Source organism: Apodemus sylvaticus, chromosome 22 (genome assembly GCF_947179515.1).
Source record: "Apodemus sylvaticus chromosome 22, mApoSyl1.1, whole genome shotgun sequence".
Lineage (NCBI taxonomy): Eukaryota > Metazoa > Chordata > Mammalia > Rodentia > Muridae > Apodemus > Apodemus sylvaticus.
Genome location: NC_067493.1, coordinates 4,979,114 through 4,999,589, shown reverse-complemented (window position 1 = coordinate 4,999,589; position 20,476 = coordinate 4,979,114). Strand labels below are relative to the sequence as shown.

Here is a 20,476-nt window from a genome sequence, read left to right as displayed (position 1 = left end):
CTTTTCCCTGTTAATAAACTAAACATTTAAACTATTCTATTATTATTATTAATTATAAAAAACAAAACCTCTAATAAAATAAAATGAAAAATATACAGATGAAAAGATAAATAAAAGAACTAAGAAATCTCAACATATACAAACTAATATTCATAACATGAAATTACATAAAAGCACAAGTATAAGCCACAATACACTTAAATAGGAAGGAACTTTGTGGCATAAAAAACAAAAACAAACAAAAAAACAAACAAAAACAAAAAAGAAACCCCAAAGACATGTTGAGCACAGGGTCACTGAAGGAGAAGAGGAGCAAAAACAAAGTAATTACATTTCAATTAAAAATGCCATGATTTCAAAACTCAATCTTTTAAATTCAGAGTAAATCAGTGTGTGTGTGTATGTGTGTGTGTGTGTGTTTGTGTGTGTGTGTGTGTGTGTGTCTGTGTGTGTGTGTGTTTCTGTCAGTTTGACCTCTCTTTCACCAGCCCCTCCTCCCTTGCTACACTCTCTGACCAATCTGGCCTTGAATTCATATTGATCTGCCTGACTCTGCATCCTGAATGCTGGGATATAAGGTCTGATTTCCCACACCTGGCTCAGAGTAACTCTTTAAGTAAAGTCAGTTCTTTAAGTAAACGGTAGGCGGTCTTCTTATATGGGTTCATTGTTACAAGAGTCAGCTCTTTTGAGTAAAAAATCCAGCTAATAAACAAAATGCTATCATTACCCCCCTAATTTCATTGTTCAATTATGCATATCCTTTCAATAAACTATCGTTTTCATACAACATTTGCCTTTTGATAGTAGTCCATGTTGTGAAGAAAAGCGACTCTAAGAATGTCATACTAGGCTTATAAGCCTTAACAAAATCTCCAGTCTGAATTTATTTGGCAAGCACAAAGGTGTCCTGGAATCTGATCAATTTCTTGCTGCTTCATGTTTAGTTTTCCGTGCTTTCCCTGAAATAGAGCTACGCTAGCCAAAGGCAAAATTTCTATTTGTTGTGAAACTGCAGAAATTAAACCATGCCAGCAATATTTACTCAGCCTAGTACTTCCCCTTTGCAGAATGGATCACTGAGCCCTGCACAGCAAGGAGGCAGCCAGAGCTGGCTTCTGGACTTCTCTGGGTGTTTATTCCAGGGACCTGGCTATAGAGCAGAGGAACTAGGGTCCCTAAATCCAGATCAGCCCTGGGCCAATAGGAGGCCGGCATCACTGGGCAGCAGTCGCAGTCCTTTCCACAGCCTTCCTTAGCGTGGACCCTTCTAGGTGCTTTTGGGTTCGTAGAGCTCAGCTTTGCCTTTCCTTTCCTTGGTTGACAGGATCACTGATTCCTCTTTCAGGGCCAAGCTTCTTTTCTTTTTTTTTGTAACAATATAAATTATGCCATTTTCTTTGTGCTCTTTGCGAAATTTTGTTTTTCCTCCTCTTAGCTGATGGGCTCCCTGTTTCCTTTTTGAGGCCAATTTTGTTTTCCGTAAAGACATAAAAATTATATCGGTTTTTTTCTCTAAGAGTTCATCTCTGCACTTGGCTGTTGCCCCCAACCATCTCTCTGCTTGGAACAGAGGATTATCATCTGCTCAGGTGTCCAGCTAAAGAAATGACACATAACAAGATTTACAAGTAGGGCACTGTGACATGTGCCTTTAATCTCAGCATGAGGGAGGCAGAGGCAGGGAGATCTTTGACTTGGTGGTCCACAAAGTGACTTTCAAAACAGCCAGGGTTACAGAGAGTAAGACTCTGTGGTCGCTAGTCTGTGTTGTTAACTTGATTAAATCTTGAATTAAGCAAAATACAAAACATGAGTACACTCCATTAAAGGGATTTTTGCTTACTTTGTAAAAAGCAATCAATGTCTTTGAGGTAGGAATGCTCCAAATTAATTCAGACTATTTGAGCTTGAAAGATCCAGGCCTTTAATCTGTATATGGAGTAAGGAAGCCAACTAACTTTGTTATTGTGATTGTTGTTGTTGTTGATATTCTGAGCCAGGGTTTATCTGTAATACCTCTGACTGTCCTAGAACTCACTTTGTAGACCAGGCTACTCACAAAGTCCCACCTGATTCACTTCCATACCGCTTGGATTAATGGTCTGAATTGCCACACTTAGTAGTACACACTCATCTAGGGGCTTTAATCCAGGCTTTAATCCAGAGATCATATCTGGAACACACACCTTTATTTTGGGTTACACCTTCATCTTGAGGCCTATATAAGGACACATTGGAAGAAAGTTTTCACATTACCTGCTTGCTCTCTCCTAGCTAGCAAGTGTTATGACTTCCCTGACATTAGAGTCCACTTGTCTGTGATTCCATCTTCTATTGAAGACCAGCTGAGACAACCAGCCTTGGGGACTGAGAACTTCTGGATTCTTGGACTTTGCTTCCTATCCAGCTGTTGTGTAATAAGGCAGACTGCATCCTGTTAGTCTTTCTAATATATCCCCTTTCAGGACAGAGAGAGGGAGTGAGAGATCATTTTATTTGATCTTTTGCTCTCTGAAACATGAACCTCAAGTAGACTTGCTGGCCCATGAGCACTTTCCCCATTGCCTGTCTAATCAGTTGCCTATAATGTTTAACTCTAGACAATTGCATGTCTTTGCAAGGTATTTCACATGCATACACATTGAGGTGGTGAGAGGCTAGTGATTAGAAGGGAGTGAGGAGGAAGACTCGGGAGAGAGACACAGGGAGGTGCTTGCAGGAGCCACAAGTGGGAGACGGGAGAGAGGCCTAGCATACTAAGATGGAATCAGAGGTAAATATATGTAAAGGTTAGAATATTGGGATAGAACTTTTAATATAATAGATTTGGTTTCTTATTACCTTAGTGGCATCTTGTACATGTGTTTTAAATATATTTAAATCTAATTGGCAAATTAACCACTTGTTGAGAGTCTGTCATTCTGGGTAATTTGTGGCACCTTGGTTGGGAAACCAAAGGGACTGGTGGCCCTGGGGTAGTGTGACATGTGTGAAATGTGGGTCTGCTGCCAATGGTGGAGAGAGAACTCAGTTGAAATGCTGAGAAGCTGGAAGAGATTTTCTCTGAAGCAACAGTGAGAGCCCAGATGATTGAGACTCTGTGGAGACCTGGTGAGTGTCAGGTGAGGCAGAAGATATGCTAAGAGTGGCCCAGACTGCTCTAGAGAGTCTGAGGCAGTGACTAGATTCTTGAGAGCGTTGCTTGACACTACCAAAGGGTTAGATTCCTGCCTCTACTAAGGACCTCACTGAGAGGGATGGTAGTTTGTCCTGCAGTTATAGTGGGTGAGGAACGTGTTCACTCATTTTCTAATAAAATACTATTACAACATCCAGAGTGATAGCATCTTATGTTGAGAAGCTTCACTCCTTTTTTGTTTGCATGTTTTGTTCTTTGAGCCTAGATTGTCCTGTATGGCCTAGCTGTCCTGAAACTAGGTCTGACTACCAGGCTGGCCTTGAGGTCAAAGATCCCTTTGACTCTGATTCTGTTGTTCCAGATCTGTTTCTTTCCCTTGGGTTCTGGGGTGAAAGGATTTTGCCACAAGACTGTGCAGAATCTTGCCTACTTAGGCAATGCAAACAAATGCTAGGATTTTGGGCTTAAAATCCAGTTACCAACATTGTAATGGTTGGGAAGGGCCATGAAATGTAGAGTAAAATCCACTAACTAGAGTCTTCTCTGAATCAAAGGTCAAGGACTTGCCCAACGAGTTCCATGGATAAATCCAAGAATATTATGCAGTTTTCTCCCAGTTTTGTTAAAGGTACATCAGATTCTGAAGAACATGCCCTGCCAAGTGCACCTGTATTGCCAGCCCTGAGTACAAGAGTTTCCACGCCTGAGGCACGTTTTTTCTGTGGAGATTCAAGCCACTTCTCTGAGGATGGCTGGTTTGCAGACTAGGATCTATTCTCCTTTTGTGTATTTGAGAGCTTGGACTACCTGAGATACTACCAAAGATTGAATTCTGCCATGAAGTAGAGCACAGAGGTCTCCCAGAGTGTGGCTTCAGGCGATGTGGATGACAACAACAACCCAGACAAAGGTATAGAGGAGCCAGATCAATCCTCACCAAGCTTGTTGAGGGAAAAAGGGCTGGCACTTGAGACCTGTGATGGTGGAGACTGCCCTGACCAGGATTCTGCTTCTGACTGTCCCAGGAACCTAGGATACTGGGCATGGCTTCAAAAGGCTTTTAGTCAGAAGAAGTGAACAAGCCACCCAGAAATCTGTTTGAAGATCAGGAGCCCTGATGTATGCTAAGAGTTGCAATTAGGAAATTTTCTGTCAGCTCCTGTATTATAGCAATGGTCCAAACAAGGCATTTTGTCTTTGCAGTCATCTGGTGTTTGTTTGCTTGTTTATTTACAGCATTCTTAAAAAGTGATAAAGAGCTAGAAATTTGTGTTCTTTTGAGATGACCCAAGAGAAAAGATGGAAGGTAGAGTGGACCCAGTTGAGGATATTATATTCATTCCTACCTTCGGTTACAGGAGTAACTGGTGGTTTGTTTAAAAAAAAAAAGTCCTTAGGAGACTTTGACATCCTGATTTTCATGTGTGGTGGGACATAAAAGAACCAGAACACAGGGAGAAACCTGGACCACTTTGGGAAAACTCTCTGCTTAATCAACATGTTTGAGGAGTGATCTACCTAGAGGCTTCCTTTACAAATTTATCTAGGGACCACCTGCAACTTCTTTGTAGACTAGACTAGCCCTGAACTCAAATTTACTTTGCCTTGTTTCTCTAGCATGGGGATTAGAGGCCTGTGCCCCCAATTCTGCACAGGAGAATGCTTCTGTTTTCTGGAATTTCCTCTGGAAATTTCAACATCACACACGAACAGACCTGCAGAAACAGGACTGGCTAAGTTGGAAGCTCAGGGCAGTGCTGGCCCTCACACAGAAAACCCAGCTCCCTGGCATTGAGAGGGTGTCTATCTTTAATGTGCTTGCTCTCTTTGAAGAGGTTTGTGTTCTACAAGTCTGACTTCTGCTTTTGGTCTTCCTTAAAGTTTAATCCCTCAGTAGGCTAAGCCATGTACCAGGCTAAAGAATGATTGCACAGCTCTCAGTGTCAAGAGGACAATTAAGTATCATTTCTTACACTTGGTTTGCTGAACTTCATTTTTTAGGAAGTATATGTAGGAAGTAAAATAAACACTGCACAGAAATACCGAATAGCATGCTTTCCTTTGAATATTAAAAATTTTTAATACTTCACATCACCTAGAACTTTCAACCAAGGTGGGAAGACTCAGGTAATACACCTTGCATACACTCAGAGAATGACTCATCCCTTGGCACTGGGCTGTTCTGTCAGTATTTAGGAGAACACCCTGGTTCGAATCAATTCCCATTGCAGCTTGCTGGGCATAAGCTGATTTGGTTGACAAAATGAAAGCACCAAGATACAACATCATGGATGCTGTTGGAAATGATTTCAGCTCACACAAGCCAACAGCCAAGAAGAACTTGGTTGTGTGGAAAATTCGCAGTTAATAGAGCCCTGAGGTTCCAAAGCTGTGAACAGACCATTGCCATTCCTTTATGGAGGAATAGCAGCCCCACAGCATCCCCTGCTGTGAAGAAGTGGCAACACCTGGAGTTCAAAGTCAGAGCTATGGATCTAAGGATCATTGTAGCTACTGGCTTCTTAGTCCCTACTCCAGCTGTGGCCTCTACAAGTGTAGACAAGCCGGCAGGGGGACTAACTATGGACCTGCCCTGCCAGGATTCCAAGACTCTCCTAAAACTCGGGGTGTATGAGTGAGTACACTGGGGTCGTCCTGTGTTATCCCTGTCTGTCAAGTGTACACTTGTGCCATGGCCCCAAGGCAACAGGGAAACTACAGCTAGATGAAATGACCAGCTGAGACAGAATACCAGTTGAGCACTTGTCTGTGCCATCTGGAAAATCTTAGGCAAACAGAAAGGAAAGCATCTGCAAGGAGATTTGTGTTTGCACGGGGTTTATTACATTGCTTGAGAGGGGGGGCAGTGTGGGAAGTCTTGGCACACTTGTAGGGCCGAATCGGTCTTTTACCTATAGTGGACTGAATAAAGTCTGCTTTTTGAAATGTCAGGAGGCTGAGCTGTCAGGAAAAAAATATCAGCACCTGCAATGAATCTCCATCTTCGAACCTGGGCACCATGCGTTTTGGTCAGCCTTTAGGAGCACAAGTTCCAGAACCAGAGCTCCTGCAGAATTCTACCTCTGCCTGCCTGTCACAATCCAATCCTCTCAGCACAGCGACTGTTCAGACGAGCAAAAACACTTTTGAACGTCTATTTGGTCAGGCACAGTCCCCCAATACATTTAAGGTCTGGGGGGAAAGCTAGTGCATGCACAAATTCCAATAAATAGATTTTAGAAATATAAAAATATAATATAAGATATAATATAATATAAATTAAAATATAATATAAATTAAAATATAATATAATTATAATATAATATAAAAATATAAAATATTTTTAAATATAAAAATATATTACTTTCTGAATAATACCCTTGCAAGCAAGATAGAGGACCCCAGTGTCTAGATAAATAGACCGAGCTTCAAAGCCACCATGATGGTCAACCTAAATTGTCTACTTGATAAGATCAAGGGTGGCCGGGGTGTTGTGATCATAAAAAGAGAAAGAGGTGAGAGACTCTGTTCTAACCATGGTGTTGGGAAGGGCGTGCCTCAGTGGGCCCACGTCAAGGCATCCCTTCCTCCTGAGGTCACCAGACACAAGACAAGGTATAGTACAGAATAGAGTTTATTCAGGGCATGGATAGGGGAGTAAAGAGGGTAGTAGAGGCAGAGAAAGGCAGAGAGAGGGAGAGAGTAGAGAAGCAGAGGCGGCCATGACCATGTGGAGAGAGGGGGGAGGGGAGAGGAAGGAAGGGTAGCCCAAGAAGGGGCAAGAGAGAAGCTGAGAGTGAGAGAATAAGAGAGGGGGAGGGGCAAGCAGCCCCTTTTATAGTCAGCCAGACCTACCGGGCTGTTGCCAGGTAACAGTGGGGAGGGGCATAGCTGGCTGTTGCCAGGTAACTGTGGGGTGGAGCGTAGACAGAATCCTAACAAGGGGGAGGTTCCTCGGGGCATGGCTGTAGGGACGGCCTTGGTTGTCTTAACTGGTGTGGGAAGACCCACCCACTGTGGGCGGCACCATTCCCTGGCTAGGATCCCGGGCAGTGTGTGGAAAGGGGCTGAGCAGCAGCAGGCGTTCATTGCTCTTGGCGTCCTGATGATTTACACACCTGATATGAGTGAGCAGCTGCTTCACACTTCAGAGTGGCATTGCCCACCATGAGGGACGTTACTGTGAACCGTAAGCTGGAATAAACCTGTTCTCCTGTCAGAGTGTTTTATCAAAGCAACAGCAGTGATTAAGATACTTGTGAATTGACCTTTATCCATGTTGTGATTTGTTTAAAGAATTTTTTATTAGATATTTTCTTATTTACATTTATTTTTTTGTTTTTGTTTTTTTGAGACAGGGTTTCTCTGTGTAGCCCTGGCTCTCCTGGAACTCCCTCTGTAGATCAGGCTGGCCTCGAACTCAGAAATCTACCTGCCTCTGCCTCCCAAGTGTTTTTTTTTTTTATTTTTATATTTATTTATATATTTTTATATTATATATACATATGTTTATATTTATATTTTATTTACATTCCAAATGTTGTCACCTTTCCTCCCATTCCTTCTGAAAACCCTCTATCCCATCCCCCCCCCCCATGCTCACTAACCCACCCACTCCTGCTTCCCTGACCTGGTATTCCCCTACCTTGGGGCAATGAGCCTTCATGGGTCCAAGGGCCTCTCCTCTCATGGATGTCCGACAAGGCCATCCTCTGCTACCCATGTGGCTGGAGCCATGGGTCCCTCCATGTGTACTCTTCGGTTGGTGGTTTAGTCCCTGGGAGCTCTGGGGTTATTTGTTGGTTCATATTGTTGTTTCTCCTATGGGACTGCAAACACCTTCAGTTCTTTGGGTCCTTTCCCTAGCTCCTCCATTGTTGACCCCGTGCTCAGTTCAATGGCTGGCTGAGAGTGTCCCCCTCTGTGTTTGTCATGCACTGGCAGAGACTCTCAGGAGACAACTATATCATGCTCCTGTCAGCAAGCACTTGTTGGCATCCACAATAGTGTCTGGTTTTGGTATATGAGCTGGTTACTGGCCCCAATATGCTTGCATTACCCTAACTCACCCAAACTGTTATTGCAACAACACTGAAGGTAAGAGGAGGCCCTTTGTCCACAGTCCACCTATGCTGGCAAGTCTCAAGGTAGCCACAAGATGGCACACAAATTTGGCCAGAGTGTATGAAAAAATTAAAGAGAGAAAAGAAAAGCCCTATAGCTTTTTTAGACAAAGTCATGAAGACATTTTTGACAATACACCCCCATGGACCCTGAATCACCAGAAGCAAAGGCAGCAGTGGCTTGAGCTTTTGTCAGTCAGGGAACACCACCTATGATGACAAAGCCCCAGAAGGTGGAGTAGTTAGGAAAGAGTTGTATAAGAGATTTAAGGACAGTGACAAAGAGAGTGTTTAATGGAGGACAGACTGCAGAGGAGACGCAGATGGGAGACCTGGGAAAGATCCTGTTGTCAGCCAAGGCCAAATCAGAAGACCATGAGTGATGCCTAAAAAGGAGATAAGGGGGCCCTGAGAATCAAAAGTGCTCCCACTACAAGACCAGGGTAACCCTAAAAGTAAAATGGAAACCCACCAGCTTTTTTTTTTTTTGATAAACTTCAACATTCTGTCTTACTAAAACCTACAGATAAACCTCTTCATGAGTTTAAAAATGAATTCACAGTGAAAAGAGAAACAAAACAAATATCATGACCTATGGTGAAGGTCTTCTCTTTTATCTCTCATTTTCTATTATTGAACATAGATATTTTTCATATGATATATTCTGATTAACCCTCTCCTTACCCAACTGTTTCCAGATATTCTTGCCCCATGGAACCCATTCAAATCCATAGTGATTCTTTCTTATTCTTGTTATAGAGCAAGCATCTGAACTATTACTACTATTATTTTTAGTATTACTATTATCATTTTCATCATCATCATCATCAATATCATTAATTATAAAAACCAAAACCCGTAATAGGACAAAATGAAAAATAAACAGATGAAAAGAAAGAAAACATCTAAGAAACCTAATTATACACAAACTCAACTTCACAAAACTGAATTACATAAAAGCACAAAAGTATAAGCCACAAAGCACTTGAAAGGGAATTTTGATAAAAAATGTTTTAAAAAATAAGAAAAAAGCAAATGAACAAATACAGAAGTCCTGTAAAACATTATGACACAAAGAAATGCCAACAATGTCTTTGAGTTTGTTTTGTGTATCCCATCTGATGCTGGGCAAAAGTTTTGCCCTTTAGAGTAGTTCGAGTACCCAACAAATGTCCTTTTTGTGAGCACATCTGTTGAAAAAACAGATTCTTGCAAATCATACCTGAAAGCAAGGCTGTTAAATCATTTGTTAGCACAGACAGGAACTTTAATATTTCCTTTTTTCATTCTTCTGGCGGCCATTATGGTTCTAGAAAGTGATGTCTACACAGAGGATGTCATCCTCAACTTCACGGGATAGACGCCAAAGTACGGTGTCATCCCTCATTTCACAGAGAATTTTATATATTGTAGAAACTATTAATATTGATTTATGTAAATGGATGCCAACCGGATTGGAATGGGGGTGCAGTTCCGGTCCCCTCTCGATATTGAGACGCCATCTTGAACAGAGCCGTGCAGGCCCTGTGCGTGCTGCTGCGGTCTCTGTAATTTCACATGTGCGTCCATCTTTCTTGTTTTAGAAACCCTGTTTTCCATGTTCTCAATCCCCTCTGGCTCGGATAATAATACTTCAACCTTCACTTCCCCAATATATCCTGAGTCCTGAGGAAAGGGATTTTATGGAGACATCCCAGTTGTGAGTGTGTGTTCACAATTCTTTCACATCCTAAAAATTGTCTGCCTATGGGTTGTGAATTTGATCTGATCGATTACAGAAGGAAAATTCTCTGATGGTGGCTGATCAAGACCCTGATATTTAAGTACAGCAGAATGTATTTAAGAGTTATTTTACTGCTATGTGACCATCAGAAGTTAAATATATGCAATTTTACAGTCTCCATATATATATATGCAAATATATATACACACCAATATATATATGCAAATATATACACACACCAATATATGTTGCATATATATGCAAATATATACACATGCATCAATATATATACGCAAATATATACACACACCAATATATATGCAAATATATACACACACCGATATATGTTGCATATATATGCAAATATATACACATTCTGTAAGAATTAATGTGTGCGTGCGCTCCACCTGCTGGTTGGTCTTTGTTACTGCAAGCTGTATCCTTTCCATCCAGGGCTCAGTGGTGCCACATTCGTTTTCTGTGAGCACCACCTGCTGGTTGGTTGTGTTATTACAAGCTGAGTATTTTTATGGTTGTGGTTAAATTTTGTTTCTGGTTGTGTCTTTATCTGTTCCCTGATTCTACACAGTATCACATCCTTCTGGGAACGAGGCCTTGATTTTGTGTCTGTGGCAGGTGTCAGTTAGGAAACAACATATCTGGAAGCTGTGGCTATGGCAGGGCCGGGGGCATCCTGAGACTCAGTCTGAAGTACGCAATTATCTGCTGATCGTCATTTGGGCTTTGATTTTTTGATCAACTGATGATTACATGTGTATCAATAATCACCAATTAGGATTGATTATCGATTGATTATTGGTTATTGATCAATGATCGGTCCATGTCTTGCCCATCATGTGCCTTCATCCTCCAGCATCACACACACACACACACACACACACGTGGCAAACATTTAGTAAAAGCTACAAATTTATGCAAATTTATGCAAATTTGAGAATTAATGCAAATTCATTAATTTATCCTGGGTTCAGAGCAGCTGAGAGACGCCCACCACTCTGGTTCTTTTCTCATGGGTCTACACCGCTGCCTGGTTACTTCTCATGTCTGCCTGATAGAGAAAAAGATGGAATTGTATTTGGGGAGTCACAGAGAGGTCTTTCTCATGAGTGCCACTTTCTGGTTGTTTCTTGTATCTGTATTAGGGAGGGAAGGTTTTAGTTGTGGTTTTGTGTGCTCTGTTTGTGTTTCTCAGAACAAGATGACTTTGAAAAGGTGTGTTTATGGGGTAAACTTGACTAGTAACTTTGTTGAGATATCTTGCTGAAGTGACATTGACTTGATGGACGTACTATTGTGAGACAGTCTACGTTTACCATATTTTCCAGGTTCCCATCACCACAGAAGAGGACAGGGAGCTGGTTCCTGGCCTCATCAGGAAGTTCCCCCAATATGCTTACTTTATCCTAAGTCACCCAGACTGGGATTGCAACACCATTGAAGGTAAGAGGAGGCCTTTTGTCCACCGTCCATCTCTGCTGGCAGGTCTCAAGGTGGCCCCAAGATGGCTCACAAATTTGGCCAGAGTGAATAATATTAGGCAGAGAGGAAATAAAAGCCCTACAGCTTTTGTAGACAGGGTCATGGAGACATTTTTGACAGTACACCCCCATGGACCCTGAATCACCAGAAGCAAAGGCAGCAGTGGCTTGAGCTTTTGTCAATCAGGGAACACCAGCTATGAAGACAAAGCCCCAGAGGGTGGAGTAGTTAGGAAAGAGTTGTCTAAGAGATTTAAGGACAGTGGCACAGAGAGTATTTAATGGAGGACAGACTGCAGAGGAGACGCAGATGGGAGGACAGAAGCAACAGACTGGAGGCCTGGGAAAGACCCTGTTGTCAGCCAAGGACAAATCAGAAGACCATGAGTGATGCCTAAAAAGGAGATAAGGGGTCCCTGAGAATCAAAAGTGTCCCCACCACAAGACCAGGGTTACACTAAAAGCAAAATGGAAACCCACCCACTTTTGTTGATAAAGTTCAACATTATGTCTTACTAAAACCTACAGATAGACTCTCTTCATCAGTTTATAAATGAATTATCAGTGGCAACAGAATCAAAATAAAAATGCAGGACTTCTTATTTGCCTTGAAAAATTCAGATTATTTAAGACACTGCTAAAAAGGGCCTTACTCTACCAACTTTAGCTGACCTTTGTAGACCTGGGGAATGCATACTCAGACCAGGGCTCCTGTCATAAGCCAATGGCCAATGTGACACCAATTAATCAATCAATCAACCTATAGTCAGTCACGAACCTGCAGTTCACAATCAATCAGCAATCAATCGAGTCAGTTTTTGGTCCAGTGAAGACCAAAGTAATTGGGTAATTGTCAGTTGTTTAATTATATTGATTGTTGATAAATTATCAATTGATTCATCACGTGTTAAATATTGACCATTGATTAATATTCAATCAATTGGTTACTATTTATTGATCATTGATTCCTTGACTGATTGGCAGGTCATTACTGGCTGGTCATCGACTGCCTGTCTGTTATTGATCACCAATCAAGTGACTGATTGGCAGGTGGACATTTGATTGGCCCCTGACTGAATACTGATCGATGGATGATCGGTTACTGATTGATTTGTGTTCATTTCCAATTACTGATATCTTATGGATGAACAATTGACCTCCTGGTTAAAGATGATGGCAGAATGTCTCATTGCCAGCCTCCCTCCTTGAATGCCCCCAGGATAAGTTCCCAAATGACCTACTGCCACACTCAGACCTCACTGGATGAGCCTCTGTTTGGTTGCTCAGATAGATGCAGGGGTAACGAGATTCACCAAAGGCAGCAGCCTCATTCAGGATGGACAGAGGTATGCTGGGACAATGGTGGTGTCAAATACTGAGATCACATGGGCAGAACAACACCCAGCAGGAATGTCAGCCCAGAAAGCTGAACTGGCAGCTCTGAAAACATCAGTAGAACTGAGAAAAAACATGACACAGATGGCTGGTGTGCCATTGCTTTCATATCCATGGAGCCTTTATAAGGAGAGGAGCCTCCTGATGAGAAAGGACTAAACTCCATGCCAGAGAGACAAAAAATCAGCCCAGTGGGTGGCCCCAATAAACTAGGTTTTCATGTCCTTGATTGCAACAGAACCAGGAGACCCCAAACTTTCTGATCAGAAAAAACATGTGATCTGGGCCAAAAACCTGTTGATGTCTCAGTGTTGTAAGAGATGTGGAAGGACAGCTAACTGACTACTAACTAACTCTATGAGATAAAATGATTCTACACAGAAATAAAGAAAGAAATTAGAGACTTTCTAGAGTTCAATGTAAATGAATATGCAACATGCACAATCTCATGGAACATAAAGAACATGAAAGTGGAGCTAAGAAGAACGTTCACAAAACAAAATGCCTACATGAAAAAAACAAGCTTTCATGCTGGTAAATTAACAGCACGATTCAAAGGCTACAAGAGAAAGAATTGAGGAAGCAATGAAAACAGGGAAGAGAAATCAAGAAATTATCACTTTGCGAGCTAAAATCAATAAAATAGAAATAGAAGAAGAAGAATCAATAAAACATTGAGTTGGTCTTTTGAGCCTTTTATTAGACAAGATTCATTAACCGTTATTAAAATATAAAGATATACAAATTAACGAAACCTAAAATGAAATAGGGACAAATTAACATGCAATGAAGACATCTAGAGAGTGCTAAAGACATAGATTAAAAAGGGTGAACTCCACCAAACTGGAAAATAAAAAAAGAAATGGATAATTTCCTTAATGGATTCTACATACCAAAATTAAAGGAAACTAAGAAAACGAACTTAAACAGAAATAAACACCTAGGAAAACTTAATTCATTACAGATATGCCACCAAGTTGAGCCCATGTCCATGAGTTTTAAGGTAGAATCCTACCAGTCTTTCAAAGAGGATTCAACAAGAATTTATTGCATGCAACAATATAGAAACAACAGAAATATTAGCCAATTTACTTTCTGAACCCATGATTACTCATATATCAAGTCATGAAAGACTGAGCAATAAAAGAGAATTATAGACCAATTATCCCTAAAACCACAGATACAAAAATACTTAATAGACAAAACAAATAAAATTAAAATATAAAACATTTCAAAAGATTATTATATTCTTAAATAAATACATTATGATGAAATTCTTAGTGTGATGAAAGATACAAGGGACATGCCTAAACACAAAAATGTCTCTTTACATCAAACCTATAGCCAACATTAAATTAACTGGAGAGAAATTCAAATTAATTCCACTAATTCCAAAACTAGACAAGGTGGTCCATTCTCTCTATATCTATACATTGAATATATTATGTAAAAGTTTAGTTAGAGCAATAAGGAAGGTAGAAGGTAACACAAATTACAAAGGCAGAACTAAAATACTTTTTCTTTGAAGAAGAGATGATAGTTTGTATAAGTGAGGAAAACTTCACAAAGGCAGTTCCTAGAGCAGATGAGTACTCTCAGCAAAGTTGTTGGATTTATGATTAAGTAAAAATGAAAATAAACATTAGTGGCCTTTGTATGTAAAAATGAGTTTGCAAGAGTAAATAAAATAGAGAGATAACATAAAATTTGAATTGATTGTTGACACTTGTCACATTTTTTCTACAAAATAAATAACCCAGAGTAATTAAATAAAGGTGTGTTGGCTAAGAACGTACCAAAATCTTTTTAATCACAAATTATTTTTGGTATTCTTGATAGTTCTAAAAAACTATGATATGCACATTCTTTAAAAGATTAATTAAATGCAAAAGAGTTTACTCTTGTATAAAGATACTAGAAAGAACAAAACTTTAACACATTGATTATGTCTATGAGGTTTCTCTGCATTATGATATTTGCTTATGGTTTCTGAGACTACTGCTGCATTCAAAGGCTTTCTTTACCAACTGGCATATTCATAGCATTCTGTCCAGTATGTATTTTTTATGCATTCATAGATAACTGTTGTGAAAATATTGTATCACATGATTATAATTGTAAGATTTTTCTTCAGTGTGTGTTCTGTTATATATTCAACAATGTCTATGAAACACAAATGTTGGGAACAAGCAAAAAAAAAACTTGTTCTAAGGACTGCCTTTTTGTTCCTAACATACATTTAATCATAAGTTGAAACTAAGTTCAAGTCCCAGGTCATAGGGTACCTGCATACTTAACAATATCTGGCAAGATTTCATGATTTGTTTTGTTCCCTGAAACATAATGACTGCTTCTAACCCTAATTTCTGTTATTCATGTTTTATTCCTCAAAATAAAATGCCTGTTCCTAACTACAAAAGATTCAGTGGTTGTGATAAGGTAAACCATAAAACCCACATTCTCTATCATTTCACATAGAATAACAACAGAAGAAAATCCTGATTGGTGAGAATTATAGCTGTATCTTAGCATGAATGTTTGTGATTTTCAGGTGTGAAATCTATATCAGATTCTGGCTCAGGGTGGGGATGGAATGGAGTGATTCAGATAAGCTTCTTAATATAATTTTCAATGATGTATTGATCAGTATCGATTTGACTACAAAAGCTTCTTATCATTTGCATTGTTCTGGTGTTTGAATTGTGTTGGAAGTCAGTGGATCCCATAACATAAAGGCTTTACCACATTGCTAGCATTCATAGAATTTCTCTCCAGTATGGATAGTTTCATAATGATGAAGACTATAGAGGTGTACAAAGGCTTTATTATACTAAACACATTCACAAAGTTTCTCTCTAACACATATTCTTTCATGAAAATGAAGACTACAGAATTGTGCAAAGTCTTGACCACATTAAAAGAATTCACAGTGTTTCTGTTCTGTCATGTCCATTGCTATGAAAAGTCATAATGAACAAGGCAACTTGTATAAAAGCAACAATTTAATTGGGGCTGACTTATAGTTTCAGAGGGTTAGCCAATTTTCATCAGAGCAGGAAGAATGGTAGGCAGGCAAACAGACATGATGTTGGAGAAGAAGCTGAGAGTTCTGCATCTTTATCCAGTGGCAGCTAGGAAGAGGCTGTCTTCCAGGGACCTAATATGTGGGGTCTCTTCAGCACTGGTAGGAATTTCAAAGCCCAAATCCACAGTGATGCACTTCCTCCAACAAGGCCATTCTACCTCATAATGTCACCCACTTAGCTTAGCATACTTAAATTACTACATTCCACTGCCTGTCACCCATATGATTGTTCAAACACATGAGTGCATAGGGATCATACTGAAACATGCAGAATACATGAGTTCCTACTTCAAAAGTCCCTCTCCTCTATAGCACTCTCAAAAATGTTAAAAGAGTTCAAAGTTCAAAGTCTCTTCTGAGTTCAATCCAATCATGTAATAGTAATCACATATATTTTCAAAAACAAAAACCATATATTATGTCTTCATATAAACAGGATTCACTTCACCATTCCTAAAAGTCATTGTGAGGAAATCCTGTACCTAAAAAAGACTAAAAGCCAGCTGAGAAATCTCTAAACACTGCAAGTCCAGGTCTGATGTCAAAGCATTCTTCTGATCTATAACTCACTTCTTCATTGTTTACTGAAGCACAATTGTTTCAGTTTGAGTGGTTTTATTCCCTTAAAGCAGTTTTCCTGAGCAGGTGACACAGTTTTAACATCTCAAAAAATTAATATTCACATGGTAATTTCAATATTACAGTTTCTTGTTTCAATGGCTCAGATCCACACATGATCATCTCAGGTCCTCTAAAGAGACTGGGTAACTTTTCCAGCTCTGCCCTCTGTATCACTCTAAGTTCTGGTTGACTCCACTCCCCTGCTCCTGCTGTTCTTGCTGCTCATCCCATGGTACTTGCATCTTCAGGATGCTGGGTTCTCCTGCTGCAAAAATGCATAACCCATAGCCTCCCTATGGTCACTGAATGATGCCAAGCCTCAGCTTCTCTGCATATCAACTTCATGCATTAAAAACCAGTACCGCTTGGGTGATTCTTACACACGAACAAGTCCAGCTGCAGCACTAAGTCCAACCTTGACTATCTCTGGAACATACCCTCTTTTTCACTCAGAAAAACTACCCAGAAGATGTTACCTCAGAGATGCTTATTTCTTCCCCATCACCACTAATTCTTGAATTACAGCTATTCAGCATTAATTGTCTCCTTAGTCCCTGCTATTCTTGCCTCTAAATCCAGGGCCACATAGACAGAGCTGATGAGTTCTCCCACTTGATGTGGCTGAAACCTCAACACTTCTATTATATTATCACCCAATTTCTATTCTTCAAAAATTTCAGTCAAAACTTGGCAGTCCTGGAATTTGCTCAGTAGAATAACCTTGAACTCAGAGATCTCCAGGCTCTGTCTCCTGATCTCTGGGATAAAAATCATGCAATACCATGCCTGGACCTAAGCTTTTCCTTTCAGATATTAAATTGAAAACCCAGAATAGCAATCAAGTTCCCGTCTCAGTTTGACACATACTTGTATCGTCATATCTACACATGAAAACAATAACCAGGTAATAATAATAATTCCTAAAATGATATAGTTCACTTTCATACAACTGCAAATCCATATGTTTAGCTGGAACCTTGCCCTAATGTAACCATTCTTTTAAAACCATTGAATATCCCTGATCACAGGATTTAGCTTCCTTCAATGTCCTGATGATGCCTTGCATTTTGAACCTTACATTTTGTATTTTTCATTTCTTAGTTTTGTATACTTGTTAAAAACTGTAAGGCCAAATACTTTGTGGGGATTTTCATGACTTACGTTGTCAAAACAATCTCTTTCACATAACCTCAAGGAAACTCTTCAGACAAGGTTAAAACGCAGAAATCTTCTTTGCCAAGGAATCCAAAGAACCATCTCCAGAGTGGAAATAATCCCAAGTACCAATGTCTATCATATTCCTAATATGATAGCCCCCTAACTCCCACTTAGTTCATGATTATTTTCAGTAGGTTTCTTTCTAGCACAGAGAATTTGCAGATATCGCCCTTCTGAATATACTTTACCACATTGATTACATTAATGAAATGTCGGTCTGGTATGTGTTCTTTGATCATAATGGAAATGAATGGGGTGTTGCAATGGTTTTACTGCATTGATTATATTCATAAGGTTTCTCTCGAGTGTGTGTTTTCTTATGTCTTTGAAGATTACTGTGACGTGAAAAGGCTTTACCACATTGATTACATTCATAAAGTTTCTCTCCAGTATGTGTTCTTTTATGGTTTTGGAGATCACTGTGTCTTGCAAAGGCTTTACCACATTGGTTACATTCATAAGGTTTCTCTCCAGTATGTGTTCTTTTATGATTTTGGAGATCACTGTGTCTTGCAAAGGCTTTACCACATTGGTTACATTCATAAGGTTTCTCTCCAGTATGTGTTCTTTTATGTCTTTGGAGATGACTATGCTGTGCAAAGGCTTTACCACATTGATTACATTCATAAGGTTTCTCTCCAGTATGTGTTCTTTTATGATTTTGGAGATCACTGTGTCTTGCAAAGGCTTTACCACATTGATTACATTCATAAGGTTTCTCTCCAGTATGTGTTCTTTTATGTCTTTGGAGATGACTATGCTGTGCAAAGGCTTTACCACATTGATTACATTCATAAGGTTTCTCTCCAGTATGTGTTCTTTTATGATTTTGGAGATGACTGGGTCTTGCAAAGGCTTTACCACACTGATTACATTCATAAGGTTTCTCTCCAGTATGTATCGGTTTATGTCTTTGGAGATCACTCGGTCTTGCAAAGGCTTTACCACATTGATTACATTTAGAAGGTTTCTCTCCCGTATTTGTTCTTTTATGACTTCGGAGATTACTGTGATATGAAAAGGCTTTACCACATTGATTACATTTATAAGGTTTCTCTCCAGTAATTGTTCTTTTCTGATATTGCAAAGTACTGGGCTGTGAAAAGGCTTTACCACATTGATTACACTCATAGGGTTTCTCTCCACTATGACTTCTTATGACACTGCAACGATAATTAACAAATATGAAATCTTTAGTACATTCATTACTATGACCAATCATGTAATCAATATGAATTATGATTACAATTTGGTCTAATGGTAAGGAAGCATTAGATCTTATGGTTTTAGCACTTTGTCTGTTCATGGTGCTCTCCCTCATCATGAATTAGTCAAGACACATGTGATGGTTATTACATGGCTCATATTTATAACATCCTATTTTAATATGGGATTTTTATATGATGTATTTCAGCTTTTTGAATAAACTTTGAACAAATCTGGTCTTTATACCACTGACAATATTCATAGTTTTAACTGTACTGTGAAATACAACACATTTGACTGTGAAGCAGGACACACAGAATTTCCAAATTCCTAGTACACATCGACTTTTTCTACACTATGAGTTTGGGGATGTTCCCCATAAAACTAGAAAAGCAATTAATTTCAAATATCTGTCATATTCCTAATGTCTATCAATAGCAGAATACTCCATATCTTCTCATTGTTTTAGAAAAAAAATTTATGTTGCTTCTCACAATATCCCTATGCTCACATACATTCTATCCATCGGGACACATGGTATACCTCATTGAAAAAATTGACAAATGAAAAGTTTACACATTGCATTTACAGTTTGATTTTGTATTCCTCATAACATGTGCAATATAGATTAATGTTTCTCCACAACAGCATTCTTGGTTCTCATAAAATGCCCTCTCACAAAACTTAACCACATTACTAAAAGAATATGAGCATCACCAATTTTACTATGGACTATTTGCTTACTAGAATGTTTAGGATATAAATTTATCAATATTCAATGTGCAATATCTAAGTACTATGGGACTATATAAATTGGCAGGTCCACAGCACAGCTCTACCGTAGCTACCTATCAAAGGGATACACAAATCAGATATTGGATCTTATAATCATAGTTACACTTAAAGGACTGTTATTTCACACTTTTGCTTTTCGCTGGAGATTCCAAAAGATATGAAAAATTCCTCAGAGGCAAATTTGTATCATCTTCCACATGAAAATTACCTTTCATGTCTTGTGCTACTTTGAAAACGTTCTTCAAGGTGATGGTCTTCCACATTATAGCCTAAAACAAAATATAAAAAAAATTAAATGATATTCTATTGGAAATTAGGAAAAATTCAACGTACTGTGAATTTTCACTGAACCATGAATATTACAGTGAAAATTTAGTGAAACTAAATTTTTCAGCTCAATCTTCATTATTCACAATTAAAATAGTAAAAGACCATCAATGAACAATAAACATTTGTTTCCTTTAGAAAAACTAAATCTTACCTATAGCTTTGAAGTTCAGGTAGGTTTCCAACATCACATCTTTGTAGAGACTCTTCTGGGAAAGATCCAGCAAATTCCACTCTTCCTCAGTGAATTTCACATTCACATCATCAAAAGTCACTGCATCCTAAATTTCCCATACATGTGTACAACACAAAGCATGATACTAACATCAATGTAAAGGAAAT

At 39.2% G+C, this 20,476-nt stretch overlaps 1 protein-coding gene across 1 annotated transcript in view; it reads right to left on the bottom strand.

Moving 5' to 3' along the window:
* Positions 1 to 18,041: 18,041 nt before the first annotated feature.
* LOC127673221 (zinc finger protein 208-like) overlaps positions 18,042 to 20,476 on the bottom strand; it is a gene marked incomplete at its 5' end in the record, with an annotated part of 81,442 nt that continues 79,007 nt past the window's right edge. Inside the window, 3 exons of the mRNA XM_052168821.1 lie at positions 18,042 to 18,969; positions 20,016 to 20,076; positions 20,289 to 20,409. Coding sequence (XP_052024781.1) covers positions 18,042 to 18,969; positions 20,016 to 20,076; positions 20,289 to 20,409 — 1,110 coding nt within the window. The remainder of the gene's footprint in view (positions 18,970 to 20,015; positions 20,077 to 20,288; positions 20,410 to 20,476) is intronic.